The 16,341-nt window shown below is 42.1% G+C and overlaps 1 protein-coding gene across 1 annotated transcript in view; it reads right to left on the bottom strand.

Annotated features, from left to right (window-relative positions):
- Window positions 1-50: 50 nt before the first annotated feature.
- The window catches only part of supt16h (SPT16 homolog, facilitates chromatin remodeling subunit), a 31,594-nt gene continuing 15,303 nt past the window's right edge, over window positions 51-16,341 (bottom strand). Inside the window, exons 12-26 of the mRNA XM_041239506.1 lie at window positions 15,886-15,951; window positions 15,537-15,626; window positions 14,640-14,755; window positions 14,294-14,447; window positions 9,973-10,100; window positions 9,300-9,562; window positions 8,012-8,130; window positions 7,194-7,319; window positions 6,622-6,734; window positions 5,534-5,609; window positions 5,056-5,225; window positions 4,168-4,297; window positions 3,676-3,805; window positions 3,395-3,469; window positions 51-590 (exon numbers count right to left, since the gene is read on the bottom strand). Of these exons, the coding sequence (XP_041095440.1) occupies window positions 487-590; window positions 3,395-3,469; window positions 3,676-3,805; window positions 4,168-4,297; window positions 5,056-5,225; window positions 5,534-5,609; window positions 6,622-6,734; window positions 7,194-7,319; window positions 8,012-8,130; window positions 9,300-9,562; window positions 9,973-10,100; window positions 14,294-14,447; window positions 14,640-14,755; window positions 15,537-15,626; window positions 15,886-15,951 (1,860 nt within the window). The 3' untranslated portion in view covers window positions 51-486. The remainder of the gene's footprint in view (window positions 591-3,394; window positions 3,470-3,675; window positions 3,806-4,167; window positions 4,298-5,055; window positions 5,226-5,533; window positions 5,610-6,621; window positions 6,735-7,193; window positions 7,320-8,011; window positions 8,131-9,299; window positions 9,563-9,972; window positions 10,101-14,293; window positions 14,448-14,639; window positions 14,756-15,536; window positions 15,627-15,885; window positions 15,952-16,341) is intronic.

Genomic DNA, 16,341 nt, shown 5'->3' with positions numbered 1-16,341 from the left:
TTGTTTATTACATGAACATTTCCTCCTTCCTAGTGCGTTTAACAAAAAAATGTGAAAGCTAATTACACTGATCAAGGCACAGGCAGAAACCTTTAGTCCATACCTATAAAACATCCAAACAGCAGAATATGCAGAAATACTAAAATAGTTTTTCCTGACTTTCCCATCGTTGTTCTTGTTATTATGTATGTATTTATTTATTTATTTGAGAGCAGTGCCATATATCCTCCTCCACTCTCTCTCGGTACAGGGAAAGCGCTGTTGGGGCAGGGAAAGGTATCGCTGCTTGTAGTTTGTTTTTCATTCGGCGGTCGTGAAAAACAGAAAAATAATAACTGGACAGGTGGCTGTGTCCGTGATGGGTTTGGATCTGGTTTGAATTGAAGTCCAGACTGAAATTTGTTTGAATGTGGACTGAATCCAGGACTGTTTTCATATAAATCTGATGTGAATGTGAATTGAAGGTGGACTGAACCCTGGGCTGCTCTATTTCTTTCTCTTCTTGCTGGAGGACGAGGGTGCAGAATGGCCTTTCCTCTTGCGGCTGGCAGGCTCCTCCACCACCTCCTCATAGCGGCTCTCCCGGTCCGCTGAGGGGAGAAGGACAGAGTTAACATGGAGACACATACAAAACCACAAGAAACTAAACAAAACTGTCACACACACACCACACAAGAAATGTTAGGTTATTATCATATCCTGGTTCCCTGAAATAGAACTGTAGCCATTACCAAATGGGTATTTAACTCCTAAAAAGCTGCTTGCAGAGCCTGTGACAGTGTCATGGCCCACCCAAGGGCATAAAATGACAGCTTTCCCAGACCTCGGCGTATTTCTTGTAAGCCTGCTGCACTCATGAACGCAACGACCTTGAAGGTTAATGGTTACACTTCTATTTCAGGGAGCCACAGTCATGATACTAACCAAACATTCCCTTTCAATTACAAGATGTAACCATTATACCGATGCCATCGCAAAAGGCAAGATTGCTGCACAACCGGAATGTTAGAAGGTTAAGCCGAGGCTGCCTTTGCGTTATCACTTGGAACCCCAACAACAACAACTAGCTAGGACTCACTGGGTTGTAAGGGTCGACTGAAGAAGCCACCCTTAAAAGACTCTAGTTCCAAAACCAGGGTTTTGAGTATCCATGACCTAAGTAAAAGGTATGGGGAGCAGCCCACAGCTCTGCACTGAAAATGTCCTCCAAGTTGCCATGCCCCTGGAGGAACGGGCATTGAGCTTTCTGGAGGGGTCACATTGGCCAGCTCATAGGCTGTCCTGTTTGTTACCCTTTTGGGCAGCCTCAGCTTAGGCTGGGCTTGACCATGGGACTTCGTCCCAGAGCAGACAAAAACAATGCTCCAACTTTTTATCCTGTCAACGTAGTACGCCAGGGCCCGCACTGGGAAGAGCGTATGGAGCTGCAGCTCCCTCTTAGACTAGAAAAGTGGTGGAAGCCTCCAATTAAAGACTGGTTGACATGGAATGTCGAGATTGTCTTTCAGCAAAAAGCAGGACTGGTATGGAGCATAACCTTTGTAATGGCCTAAATATTTTAGCTCAGCTGAATACATGGGCTCATATGGAGGCTGCAAGAGTGCATTGAGCACCATGTCTAACCTCCAGCGAGGAACAATGTCCTTCACAGGCGGCCGAAGCCATCAGTGGTGATGGTCCAGGGTCCGATGTTAGGTGTAAGCAGGAAGCAGACATGAACAGAAGTTGCAGATTGCAATCCAAAATACTTACTGTATTACCAAGCAAATAAACCAGTGAACACAAATAAAGGATGAACTTAAAATACTAACTATTTACAAAGGAAAAAGAAAACCATCCTAATGCAGGATTGAAGGAACAACCTGGCGCAAATAAACCAAGGTTTTTACTTAAAGGTTTCAGTAGCATAACCTTCTCTCTCTCTGCTCAATGCTCTGGTTTTTATACCCACTCAGGTAGCCTCTCTGATGGATTAAACCAAAAATCAACTAATAACTTCAGACATGTACATATTAACTCAAAACAGCTCATATTTGCAAAAACAGTTTCAACCAAATTTCAAAAAAACTATTCTTTAAACTCAAGGCCTCCTAATTAATATTTATCACCGTTTGCATCTCTCTGAAAATGTGCACCTTCTCAGATCGATAACTGCGTACAGCATTCAGTACATCCTTCAACCAAGTAGGAGTCTTTCACAGGTTTCAGCTGGCACAGCATCCCTTGCACAACATGTATTTATATTGTTTCACAAGTTGCCATGCTACATGTTATCAGGGTTTGCGTTGTCAGAGGTTCATACTTCAGTTCTTTATTCAGAGTCTTAATTCTGTATTTTAATACAAAAGGAAGTCCCAAGTTGGAACTTTTATTTCTACTCAGTTTTCTTTCGTTTTTCACTTATGGGATGGGGCTTGCTCCATCACGCAGCCGAACCTCTTTCAAAATTAACCTTCAAGGAAGGTGAGCTTCTGGGGAGACACAGCCAACTTTGACATGGCAAGCCGAATGCCTGCCAGGTAGACCTTTAATGTAGAGGGGGATTTCCCCTTGTCAAACAGGCCCTGCAAAAAATTGCCATGAAGTCCCCCGTGCCTGACTGAACAGGTCAGGGCGCTTAGGCAGTCTCCACAGCTGGCCGCTTAGGAGCAGCATCGGGGTATAAAATCAGTCTCCTGGGCCAATAAGGGACTACTAGGAGCACCTTGGTCAGAGCCTGTGATTTTCTCCAGACACCCCTTATTATGGACAGCCAGGAGGGACTGAGGGTTGAATCCTGGGAGGCAAATGCCTCTTTTCCACAGTACAACTGAGCCGCGGCGAGGCAGTACCGAGCCCTCACAAAAAATTAAGACCAATTAGTACAGCTGTATCTTGTATCATTATATTTTGTTAAATATTTAGGAATTTCTTTATAATCCACAAATTTTACTGATTATATTGACTTAATAAAGTTCAATTAGTTCAGTTGAAGGGGAAAAATGTTTTAAAAATACGATTTGCCAAAGACAGCTCATTTAAGGGCAGTTGCTTTTTGTTTGGGTGCTTAAAAGCTGCACAAGCGCAATGACAGCCATAGTTGTGCGTCTGGTACAGCTCTATTTTGTTTTACTATATTTTTGTAAACGGTCTCACGTTTTTTTATTTTCCGCATTTCTTTATATTAATCCAGTAAAGGTCAAAGATGAAAAATTTGGTAGAATTTTGTGTTCGAGTGTGTTTTGAGTGTACTGTGCCCATGGATAATGCTAAAAAAAAGTTTTATGCTCATTTGCTTCAAATAGTCAAATGGTTAATCAATTCATGTTGTCTTTACCCTTTTTATATATAACTAAACTGGCTTTTAGCAGAGTGATACCCGACCATGTCCTCAAAACATGCAGAGCAGACCCACCTTTCCTGGCCTCCTCTTCCAGCTCATCCCAATCTTTACCACTCTCCTCATCACTGGCCAGAGACTCGCTGTAATCTGGAAGAGACAAGCAAAAGGAGTCATGCAATGGAAAACCAAGCAGGGCTTCAAACCCCACTCACGTCAAACAGCAAAGTGATTTATATTTGACTTAGACATTGCCATAGTTTGATATTACAGTGCCACCTAAAACATGATTCCCCCTAAGTTTTCCTCCAAGTCCAATCATTCTGTCTCTCCCCTCCATGCCCTGCCCCTCTCACTGCTGTCCTCCGTCTCAGAGTCATAGTCCTCATCGCTGTCCTCCTCCTCCTCTTCCTCCTCCTCGTCTGAAGGGTTGAAGGTCTCGTCTTCGACCTCCGACTCAGAGTCCTGGTTCTCTGCTCCGCTGCCCTAGAAAGGAGACACAGGAAACTGTCTGAGCACAGCAGCACACTGCTGGAGACTTTCCCTATAAATACACTGCAACTAAATGTAAAGACCAGCTCCTGAACACAGTCAAAAGTACCTGAACAAGTAGAACAAAAAACACAAAACTGATGTTTTGAGTAATTGCAGTAAGAACTTTAATGACAGAAAATATAAAAATAAATAATTAAAATACTCTGTGTAACAAATTCGGACCTACTTTCAGTTTATCACTTGGTTTTTCAGATTTTTATCATTACTGCACCTACAATGTCGTAGCATTTACCTGTTCTGTCTGGGAAACTATGGTACGAAGGGCTGTATTAACAGTGTGGTTCGGTTCTTACCTCTCCCTCGGGGTCCAGGAAAGACCAGCCCCCCTGCTCAAAGAAGCCCTCGGGGTCGTCCACAATGGTCTTCATGATCTTGGTCCAGTTCAGGGACTGTACCCCTTCAGTATACTTGATGTCACAGGAGCTGGGGGAGCAACGCCAAAGCAACGGTGTCAGGAAACACAAACTTAATTAAATTAAACTAAACCAGCTTGAAGTCTTCCTAAATGTCCATTGAATTTGATCAATGACAACCATTTCCACTACAAGTCTTTCTCCGTCTTCAAAATGTATCTGTTGTTACATCTAATAGAGTTGATCTTGTGATACCGTAGATATTTAAATAACAAAATATATTCTGTAGTAAGTTTAAAAACACTACATCAAATTAAAAATACAAAAGTTTAAAAACTAGCCCATAAATGTATTCAATCCTTGAACTTACTTATTCTTATAGTTTGGTCTTTGAGCTTATGTATTTGGGTTCTAAATCGCAACGCACAATAAAAATAAACAGACTTGCAATACAGCACTCCAGGGGTGTGTGTGCGCGCTTGTGGTACAGCGACACTTCCCAGGCAGGGGGATATCCCACACGACACACCCTGGAGTGCTATACACAAGCAGTCAGACACGGCTCTCCCGTTGTTTTCTATGGAGGTCAGTAGTTCTGTTATTACTCAGCTATGGAACAGCAAATAGGAGCACGGCTGAGAGATGACACCTGTTCTAAAACCATTGCTTGCTGATGAAACGCTTCACAGGGCTGCTTGATCCCTGCTCTCAAACTCTTCCAGTGGACTGCAGGGATTATTTCAGACTAACTGAGGTAAATCACTATTTTTTTTGTCAGTATAACAGTGGTGAGGGCTTTAATCACCCTGTGTGTCGGTCGGCACTCACTTCAGCCACTCCTTGATGGGATCCAGGGAGTTGACGGGCACAGCATTGATCATCGTCACCTTCTTGCTGTAGTCCTTGTACACAATCACTACGTCGAAATTCTTCAAGTGGAACTGCACCCTCTCAAAGTGAATGAGCTCCACCTCGTCTAATGTAACCACAAAGGGGGGCTGAGGAGAGGAGAGCAGTCTTTATAGAGCACAGGCACATACAGGACATGCACAGCATAACTGAGGAGAAAGCCAACAAACATGGCCTAATAGAAGACACACAGACACTGTATAACTGAGTACATCAGCTCTGCCTCATCTAGCATCACTACAATGGAGGGACGGCAAGTGGGGAAACTGAACTCATTTTACAAATGAAACAAATAATTCTTATGTTTTCTGCTTTTGTATTGAAACATACAGCATAATTGAGCAATACTCCAAGACAATTATTATTTTTTTTTTAATGAAAAGCATTAGTAACTTACCCATTCAGTAACGTTGCACAGTGCACTGCTGGTGGGCTGCAGTAAGCATGTACTCCTGTAGGGGGCTCCACTGAACCTACACAAACAGACAAGCAGCAGCAGAATTTTTGGGAAAGTTCTCACAGACCCCAATTTGCACTAATCTCAGACTCCGATTCCTTATTTATTTTCACAAGCACAGTTTGAAAGTATTTCTATTCACAGCAAAAACAGGTTTAAAAGGCCCTGCATATAAACAGGACACTCAGTACTGCATCTCCAGCCCTGCCCCACTTCTTGTTCGCTGTATTTATCACATCTCTTCATATTAGTGCATACTGATAAATCATCTCCCGATCACTCCTTTTATCGAAGCTCCAATAATGCTATCCAAGTCACTATTTTATTACATCTAAAAGTTCTGCAAAGGTCTGGTATTCTTGGAGTGCTGGATGTGGAGGCAGCTCTCGTTTGTTTATGTCCGCGTTCTCTGTGGCGAAGACTATGTGTTTTTGCTCACATAAGACCGCAAAAAGATTAATATTATTAATTTTTTTTTTTGGAGAAAAAATTGAAGCCAAGATTTTCACTCAAACTCTTGTCGCTGTAACACCAAGTAAAGCATCTGAAGACACTCACGTCAATGTTTATAAACATCTCTTGGCTCATTCCCGGCATTAAAAATGCAAGAATACTTAATTATATTGTAAGAGTTCACAAAAAATGTCCAGCACTGTTGTGAGAGAGTCATATTTGCTGTCTTCCGCTAACACTGTAGTTACTGTAGTTCAGGCTACAAATAGATGTTTTAAAAATATGTTTAGCTTATTGCTGGCTTTAAAATACAAAATAGAGTTTAGTAACAGTCCAGCAATGTCATGCAAGAGTAATCCTATTTATAGCACTCCACAATTGAAGTTTAGCGTTTTACTGGCATTACAATAAGATAAAATATGAAACACTGATAAATTTTAAAAGGCGTGTTGACTGGCTCGTTTCTACAAGCTCAGACTGCACAGAAACACAAGACTAAGATCTTGAGTTTGTTTTGTAATAATCCTATTAATAAAATGAACGTGCTCAGTATGCTCTGCTCCAGTGTTCCTCACCCCAGGTCTCTGAAAGGCAGCTCAAATTCCAGCTCCTCTTTTGTCAGGGCCTCCACCTTCTCAATGAAGTTCTTGAAAGCCGTCTTCAGCTTGTGTCTCATCTCTCGCTCCATCTGACAAACACAAACCCAGTGTGAAACGAGAAGACACGTCCCGCAAAGGTGAACGGTACATACTAACTTGTATTGTATCGTAAGCGACAGGGTGAACAGTGCCATGTTAGAGACTGTCAACTGTACATGGGAGTAATTTTCAAAACGTTTACTCCAGTCGTTCACTCCTATATATTTGAGGTAAAACGCCTGTTCATTTTACAAAAACCAAAACTACAAAGCGATACACAATCCAAGTCCTCTTCATCACCACTAAAACAAATTGAGTTAAGAGGAAATGCCATGAAACTATGGCCCTAACAGCTTATATCATAATAGATGGGGTCAACTGTACACGTTAGCGACAGTCAACTGTCCAGAGTATCTCATTGCAATGTAAGAGACAAGTAACCCCCACAGTATCTCATTGCAATGTAAGAGACAGGTGTAGTGCCCACAATAACTGGCGAAACCACTGACCTGCTCTGCGTAGAGGTCGTCTCGGTCGTGCATGTGCTGGTGCTTGCCCAGGTCGGTGGTGATCTCCCCCACTTCAGTGTAGAACTGCACATCTGTGTGCCTCTTCTTGCCAAACATGATGGCGTTCTGACCGCAGTGGAGAACAGAGAGAAAGCATTACACCCTGTGGGCAAGTCCAGGTCAAAGATTCTATCCTTCCAGCTCTAGATTTAACTATACCTTATCAAAACAGTTGCAGTGCATAGTAATCTACTCTTCAAAACTGAAGAGCACTCAACCGACTAAAATGTGAGGAACAGCTTTCCATTCCCCACATCCCTTATTACTGTATGATGTTTGCACTAATTGAGTGGTTCTGTTGCTCCAATATTAACTTCTTATTCTGTAAACTTTTTTTAAAATTTACCCGGCTTGGAGATATTTTGCGCTTGTTTGGAGAATCGTAAGTGCCAGGAACTGAACAGCCTTCCTCATTTCATTTATATATGTGACAATTTTGCCAGCCCCCATCCTCTCTCCGTGTATATGTGTAGATGCCACGCGATTTGGATGGACTGCGGAAGGCTGTTCAGTGCTGCTGGAGAAGGAGTGTGTCAATGATTTGGACAGCAAGAGTGCTGCTGGAGAAGGAGTGGTCCAATGATTTGGACAGCCAGATTGCTGCTGGAGAAGGAGTGGGTCAATGATTTGGACAGCCAGAGTGCTGCTGGAGAAGGAGTGGGTCAATGATTTGGACAGCCAGAGTGCTGCTGGAGAAGGAGTGGGTCAATGATTTGGACAGCCAGAGTGCTGCTGGATAGTGAGTGTTATGGAGGCACCTTGAGGTGGAAGTGTAGCACGATGATCATTTCTCCATCACAGGGCTGGAACAGGGAGTGCTTGATGTTGTTGTACAGGATATCCACTTTGTCACCGCGCACTGACGTGAACCGGAAACCTGAGCAGACACACACACACACACATTACTTACAGCTGTCAAGCCAAATACAATAAAACTCCCTTAACTCTTCGTGGTTCATTTATTTAATGCTTGTCGTTTATTTTACATGCGCTGTTTAAAACACTCCCCCACCAGCCCACACCCGCCAGAGTAAAACAGGTTTAAGAAGCACTGCATTGCAAAAGAACACTCGATACTGCATCTCCAGCCAAGCCCCACTCCTTGTTCACTGTATTTTTCACATACCTCTTCATAGCTGTGCACACTGATCAATCCTCTCAATCACTCGTTTCATCACAGAACTCCTCAATAACGTGATCCAAGTCATTATTTTATTACTATAACATCTCAAAAAGCTCTGCAAATGTCAGTGATGTTCTCTGAGCGCTGGATGCAGAAGCAGCTATCTTCTTTGTTTGTGTCCGTGTTATCCTTGGTGCAGGGGCTATGTGTACTGCTCAAACACGCCCCTTGTTTTTCAGCTTCTCGGCTCTTATCGGTCTCACTCTTTGAAAGGTTTTCTCTGCTTTTTCCAGAGAAAAAACGACTAGACCTGTGTGATGTCTATTTGATAATGTCCGACTTCGAACTGGAAAGGGAAAATTGTAATGTCGGACCTGATCAGACACAGGACTGTAAAGGGTTAAATATCAGTTCCTTTAGTGCTATCAGACTCCTGCTATTCAACCTAAAAAACGGTTAAATACAACCAACTAAATGTTTTGGGCAGTAGTCTGATGTAAGTGGTGTCCCTCTCAATGTGTGGCACTCTATGAATCAGCTCTGGAGTGTCCCTCTAGAGCCCTATTTAAACCGCTATATAGCATGCACCACTGTACTGTGTGTGTTAAACTGATGCATGAAAACAGAAATCATGTGCCTGCAGTCAGTCAGGTGAGGTTCATTGGTGCAGTCTGGGATAATTTACCATGCCAAGTAAAACTAGTGAAGAAACAGCTGTTTGGGTTTGTGTGGCTTGCTGTTCTCCAAAGAGTCAAAAAAAAAAAAAAAACCCACAAAAAACAAAACAGCAGCCACAAACCCAAGAATCCTCTTCTGGGCAATGTTGGGTCGGATGGACAGTGCTTGTGTCACCTTGGGTCGGATGGACAGTGCTTGTGTCACCTTGCCTCGCCTCCCCTCCCCTCCCCTCCCTGTCTCCTCACCGTTCGAGTGTGCCTCCAGGGAGCCCTGCATCCTCTTCTGGGCGATGTTGGGTCGGATGTAAAGGTCCTTGAGTTTGGGGTTGCTTCGGTTCATGTGCACCACGAGGGAGTCCTGCTTCACAATGCCCTCCTTCTCCTTCTCTTCCGCCTCCCTGGTCTTGTACCTCTTCTGCACCTCCTTGATGATGCGGAAAGCATTCTGGAGGTTCGTTGCCGGCACCGAGGGGTCCCCCGGGGTCTTCAGATTCGACGCGCGGTACGTGCTGGCAGACGGAGGAAAATAAAATGCCAGAAACAGATTAACAAACTGGTTTAGTTGAAGCAAAAGAAGGTATCAGCAACATACAAACCACCCCTCCCTCCAGCTGTAAATTAGAAAACAGCCATCAGGATGAAGTACTAGGCGTTTCATCGTTTCACGGTAAAAATATATTAAATACTTAAATATGTGATACAGAGGCACCTCCATACATCCCCAGAATCTGACACTCAGTAACTTCAGCTATATAATATTAATACCAAGTTTGATGACAATATAATACAAGGAGTGGAAAGCAGCGTGGTGTAGTGCACAGTAGTGCAGTGGAATGCAGCGTGGTGTAGTGCAGTGGAATGCAGTGTGGTGTACTGCTGTGCAGTGTGGTGGAGTGGAATGCAATGCTGTGTTTCTTACATCTCCTTGACGAAAGTGGCTTCTGGGTTGGGGAAGAGGTTGCCCTCGTTCCTCCCCAGCGCGCTGCCCGGACAGTAGAAGTTGATTCTCAGGTAGGTGTAATCTCCCTCCACAGACATGCTGATGTTCTGAATGAGGAATACAAACCGCGTTTATATCTTAAAACAGGGAAAAATAACAATGTCGACTTCAGGGACAGATATGTCACCTTGTTTTCAGAGGTATAAAAGTCACATGTTCAATGTTTTCAATTAAACCTCTGCCTTCAGGCAAAGTACCATATCTATCCAATAAGTTTGAGCCTATAAACCACCCGTAGATGGCAACAACAATTTAGCAAAGTGTTCTTACATTTGTCTCCACTGTTTTCTGAGCAACTGAAAAATTAACATCAAGCGTTGTGTTCCAGTAGTGTTTATGTACATAAAGATAAAAACGGTAATCAAGATAAAAAAAAAATCTTAACAGTTAAATATATAGATTTCAAGTATGATGTGTATTTTTTAATGTCACAAAGCTATGTTCATAAAATATTTTGTAGTATGTAGGGGAAATCTGTCTCCTAGCCTGGTCAGGGTTGTTTGTCTTTGCACTCTATTTGCTATGGTGGATATAATTTGTAGATATTATGCAATAAAAACTACATTAGATGTTATTTTATTATTTTTAAATTATTCTTCTATTATATGTTTATGTATTTTTGTAAATAAATTACATTTTACATTTTTTACGTTCACAAACTGCACACGTCCGTCTTTGACGGATACGATTATGTAACGAACAAGGCAATTTCAGAATTAACTGTACAAATATTTTGTTTGCAGTTTCCACATGTTTAAAATGAACTGACTTTAAAAAGGTATTGAAAGGAGTATATGGTCGTTAATTACTTATCACACTTCTATATTCCATCAATACATGTTTAACCTCTCAAGCAGCAATGACTTATTCCATGTCAAACTGGGAGATCTGAATGTGTTACTGTTGGTATTTGATTTTATGCCTCAAAAAAAAAACAGGAATTCTCATTTTATTGAGAACAAAAAAAATAGCCTATAGATTTATGGTTCAAGGTTTAATGTACAATGTTATTGTACAGCAAAGCACTAGTGTATGCATGTGTGTTAAAATATTCCTTTGGATAAAACATCTTGGCACTGAAAGTTTGTGTTTTGTTTTATTGCTAGTTTAGATATACACAATTATACCTCCAGCTTGAGGTTCGTAACCCTTTTGGAGCAGGGGACACATTTGGCACCTATTTTTTTTCTTCATTTGTTTGCAAAATGTAAAAAATGAGATACGCAATCTACCTTATTTTCATCAGTATCACAAAATCAGAAAACAACAATTCCAGCAAGTCAGATTGTGTGTGCCCTATAAAGGGTTAACTGGATAAGTGCAGTCGAAAGGTGCACAATACACACACCCCCACCCAGCATGTCTACGGACATTCTCCAGATATACGCAAGACCACCACTTTCACACACAAATGCCACTACTGAGCTGTCTCGGACATTAATATTCTTTGAAACACCCTTTCACACAGCATGAAACTGCACAATCTATGCCAGTATAATACAGTAACAACCCTTTCACACAGCCAGGGAGATCACGCAAGTACAACTTTCAAACCTGTCATTCTACAGATCGTTTTCATGTCAACAGAAACAAAACACACAAGCAGAATAACGTGGGTAAGCTACTTTATATGCAACCATTTTTTATATACAGCTCTGGAAAAAATTGAGACCACTGCAAAATTATCAGTTTCTCTGGTTTTACTATTTATAGGTATGTGTTTGGGTAAAATGAACATTTTTGTTTTATTCTATAAACTATGGACAACATTTCTCCCAAATTCCAAATAAAAATATTGTCATTTAGAGCATTTATTTGCAGAAAATGACAACTGGTCAAAATAACAAAAAAGATGCAGTGTTGTCAGACCTCGAATAATGCAAAGAAAATAAGTTCAGATTCATTTTTAAACACAATACTAATGTTTTAACTTAGGAAGAGTTCAGAAATCAATATTTGGTGGAATAACCCTGATTTTCAAGCACAGCTGTCATGCGTCTTGGCTTGCTCTCCACCAGTCTTTCACATTGATGTTGGGTGACTTTATGCCACTCCTGGCGCAAAAATTCAAGCAGCTCAGCTTTGTTTGATGGCTTGTGACCATCCATCTTCCTCTTGATCACATTCCAGAGGTTTTCAATGGGGTTCAGGTCTGGAGATTGGGCTGGCCATGACAGGGTCTTGATCTGGTGGTCCTCCATCCACACCTTGATTGACCTGGCTGTGTGGCATGGAGCATTGTCCTGCTGGAAAAACCAATCCTCAGAGTTGGGGAACATTGTCAGAGCAGAAGGAAGCAAGTTTTCTTCCAGGACAACCTTGTACTTGGCTTGATTCATGCATCCTTCACAAAGACAAATCTGCCCGATTCCAGCCTTGCTGAAGCACCCCCAGATCATCACCGATCCTCCACCACATTTCACAGTGGGTGCGAGACACTGTGGCTTGTAGGCCTCTCCAGGTCTCCGTCTAACCATTACACGACCAGGTGTTGGGCAAAGCTGAAAATTGGACTCATCAGAGAAGATGACCTTACTCCAGTCCTCTACGGTCCAATCCTTATGGTCTTTTGCCACCCTCAGCCTGGCTCTTCTTTGCTTCTCATTGATGAAGGGCTTTTTTCTAGCTTTGCACGACTTCAGCCCTGCCCTTAGGAGCCTGTTTCGAACCGTCCTCGTCGTGCACTTCACCCCAGCTGCCGTTTGCCATTCTTTTTGTAGGTCACTTGATGTCATCCTACGGTTGCTGAGTGACATTCGAATGAGTTGGCAGTCATCCCAGTCAGTGGAGAGTCGTTTTCGCCTTCTGCAAGTCTGGAGCTTTGTTGTCCCCAATGTGTGCTGCTTGACCTTGTTCTTATGAACCCCTGTCTTTGAAATTTTAAGGATGGAAGCAACCCGACGCTCACTGTATCCCTCTGCCAGTAAAGCCAGAATTGAACCCTTCTTTTCCTCACTCAAAACTTTCCTTTTCAACTCTTTGGGCATGGTCAATAGTTATGCTTTGATTCCAATTACTTTTGAGGTACTACTAGCACTGTTTTGCCATCCAGCTGGTCCTATTGCAAGAGGATAGTGATGACCACAGGAGTGGTTTTTATACTTTTCCTCGTTAAATAAAATTTGGTTCAGGTGATCCCCTAATCAGTACCTCATTCAGTAGAATGAGGTGTGCCTGTGTTGGAATTCAACAGACACTGGAATGGAATGGCTGCCATACATGTAGAGATGCTGATTTAAGAAAAATTTGCAGTGGTCTCTTAATTTTTTCCAGAGCTGTATATCAATTTATCTTTTAATGAATGACGGTGGAGAACCGTAGTGTACTGTAAACTCTCCTGTGCTGGCTACATTTACGTATATATGTGGAAAACTGAAATAACATTTAAGTGAGGCATTATTAACATTTTCATTCAGCAGTCTGATACAAACTGCAGTGTATGAAGTATCCAAAAAAAGGTTCTGCCTATTGCATATACTGACAACAGCTACAAAAAATTGCAGCTCTATTGTGTTTATATATTATATATATATATACACATACATACACACACATACAGACACACACACATATATATATATAAAAATGTATTAATTTAACAGCCTGTTGCTCGCTTTGAGTTTCCTCTGAATTCGAGAAGTCCCCTGATCACACTAACTGGATTTGCGCAGGGTCTGTGCTCCCTACTCCTACTGCACAGTTCAAAGTGCCAAATCTGTTTAGCAGCTGCCACTCCTAGAACTGTAAAGTTAACAATTCCTTCACTTCCTCCAGTCTCCAATTACTACCTCGTTCTTGATCAGTCATTGTATTTGAAATAAACTGAAGCATGTAACACAGACAACAAAAACACCCAACACGTCCGGTATACACTCATGTGGGACGCTGACTTTCAATCCACGCCCTCTAGTGCCGGCATAGCATTTCACACAGGAGTGGAGACGCTTCAGTGCTGTCTCTGAACCACCTCGTGGGTGACAGTATAGGCAATTCACACAGACCAAAATGCAGCATCAGTGCCAGTACTGAGCAGTCATAACTCGTCGTGTGAAAGGGGCAGAAAAGATTGAAATACAGATATCCAGACAAACACCTTCCTATATCTCCAGAATCTGATATTTTTAGGCTGAACAGTTAATACCAAGTTTCATCACAACTGGAGAAGCGCTTCTCCAGATCAGTACAAAGCTGTAAGCGAGACACACAGGAAGATGGATGTGAATGCGGGAGATTGTTGTACCTTGATGGTCGCGATGTGGAATGGCGTGGCGATGCCGAACACGGGCATGATGACCGTCTCATACTTCTTGTCGATGAAGATCTTCATCTCACGGATCTCCTTCTCCTTGGGCATCTGAGACGGGTTTTTATACGACACGTTGGACTTGCGGGTTCTGAGGAGGCAACACGGGTCAGGAACAAAGAACGACATTCACAGCCGTTTACTCAATCCTTTCATACACTTATCGGACAAAGAGAAGGAGATGGGATACCGTTTATTGGACTAACTGAACAACAATTAAATCATAAGCTTTCAAGACCCCAAAAAGTTCTTTCACCTGAAGTTAACACACCCCCACACTCACTTCTGCATCTGCTGCTCTCCCTTCTGTTCTGTCAGTCTCCTCCGGGCCTCTTCGTTCACGTGATTGGCTAACTCCCTCTGGTGAGCCCGCCTCTTCTCCTCAGCCGTCATCTCATTCTACAAAAACGCAACACAAAGGTAATTATAATAAAATTAAGTGACATCGCAAAGCTGGCTGAACTAACTAACCATAGAGTTCAAATTAGCATTTTAGCAGCACAACCCTATAACAGCTTTAAAAAAAATAAATAACACTGAATCTATTTGATTTGCTAAAAAAGGAATGGGACTGTTGTGGAATACAAAACAATGAAGTCCCATGCTAACTCTTCACTAATTTGGCTAATAGACTAGGAGGACACCATTATACAAGTATTTTTACTGCATAAGGGCTATCCCATCCCTAGTTCAGTTTGATACTTCATGACATCCATGTTCAAGTCAGCTGGCAAATTACAGAGAAGCAGTGTATTGTCTCAGCAGTATACACTACACTTCACTGTGTATCGATGAATCGCGATGCTTTCTTTACATGGTGTATCGCAACAGAGCAGTGCTTCCCAACCTGTCAATGTCAGACTTCTAGTATCTTCTGAATGGCTTTGTTTTTGTGTGACATTTTAAACTGTTTAAAATGACAAATCCATAACCTAGAAAAATAAAATAGTGTGTATACACTGAACAAAAAAAAAAAAAAAAGTAGGAGGGGCAAAATATATTGCCTCCCCTGTGCACTCTGGTCTCAACCAGATTACAGTTCAGCAGGAGAAAAGAAAACTGACAGGTCACAAATAAAAGTATGTGTGAAAATGTTTTACAGTTTCCCCACAATAAATATATACCCCCCCCCCCGAATCACAGAAACGTGAATATCCCCGGACTCATGCCTGACTCTCACCCGGGTCCTCTCAGTGAGCAGGGCAGCTCGGGGCTTCCCCAGCAGGTCTTCAGCCTTGTCCTGCTCCTCATCCTCGTCATCATCTTCATTCTGCACAGAGAGAGAGAGAGGAGAGAGAGAGTCAAAGATATCTATGTGCAGCCTACACCCCCACACACACACTACTGCCACAGCTATGAACACAGAGGAAAAACAGAACTACAGTGATCAACTGGATTTGAATGCCTGCATCAGCACAACTTAACAGGGTACAACAAATTTTGCCAATGCAAATGAGGCAAAAAAAGCTAAACAAAAACAAGAAAGGATTTTTGTTTGAAACAGGAGCCAGTCATTAACCTCCTCTCACCTTTAGAAAGATCCCGACATTCTTGATTTTCTTCTTTACTGGGGTCAATACAGTAGCTGGTCCCTCCTGTAAATTAAATAGCAGAATATCACTAATACTAGAGACTCAGTGATGGGAAGACTACTCCCACTGCACAGCAACGTGATCTATTCCTTGCTTTACTAGGCGTTTAATAAGACACACCTGAGCTTATACCTACACACACTGTGTATAATCATGCCTGTATTAAAAGCGGGAATGGGTGACACTGCTGTGCAATAGCAGTCAGTCCCATCCCTGCAATGCCTGGTATCCTGACATCAAATCAGTCTTCATTGCATATATAGCATCTTTCATGATAAAATGCCTCAAAGCGCTTTACATATAAAAATTGCAAATAACATGCAAAACAAGCAAAAGATGACAAAAAACAAAAACACCCCCTTAAATTACACATAGTAAAACAAATCATATAAA

Source organism: Polyodon spathula, chromosome 55 (genome assembly GCF_017654505.1).
Source record: "Polyodon spathula isolate WHYD16114869_AA chromosome 55, ASM1765450v1, whole genome shotgun sequence".
In the NCBI taxonomy this organism is placed as follows: Eukaryota; Metazoa; Chordata; class Actinopteri; order Acipenseriformes; family Polyodontidae; genus Polyodon; species Polyodon spathula.
The sequence above is the reverse complement of the archived record's forward strand: the minus strand, read 5'-3'. Positions and strand labels throughout refer to the sequence as shown.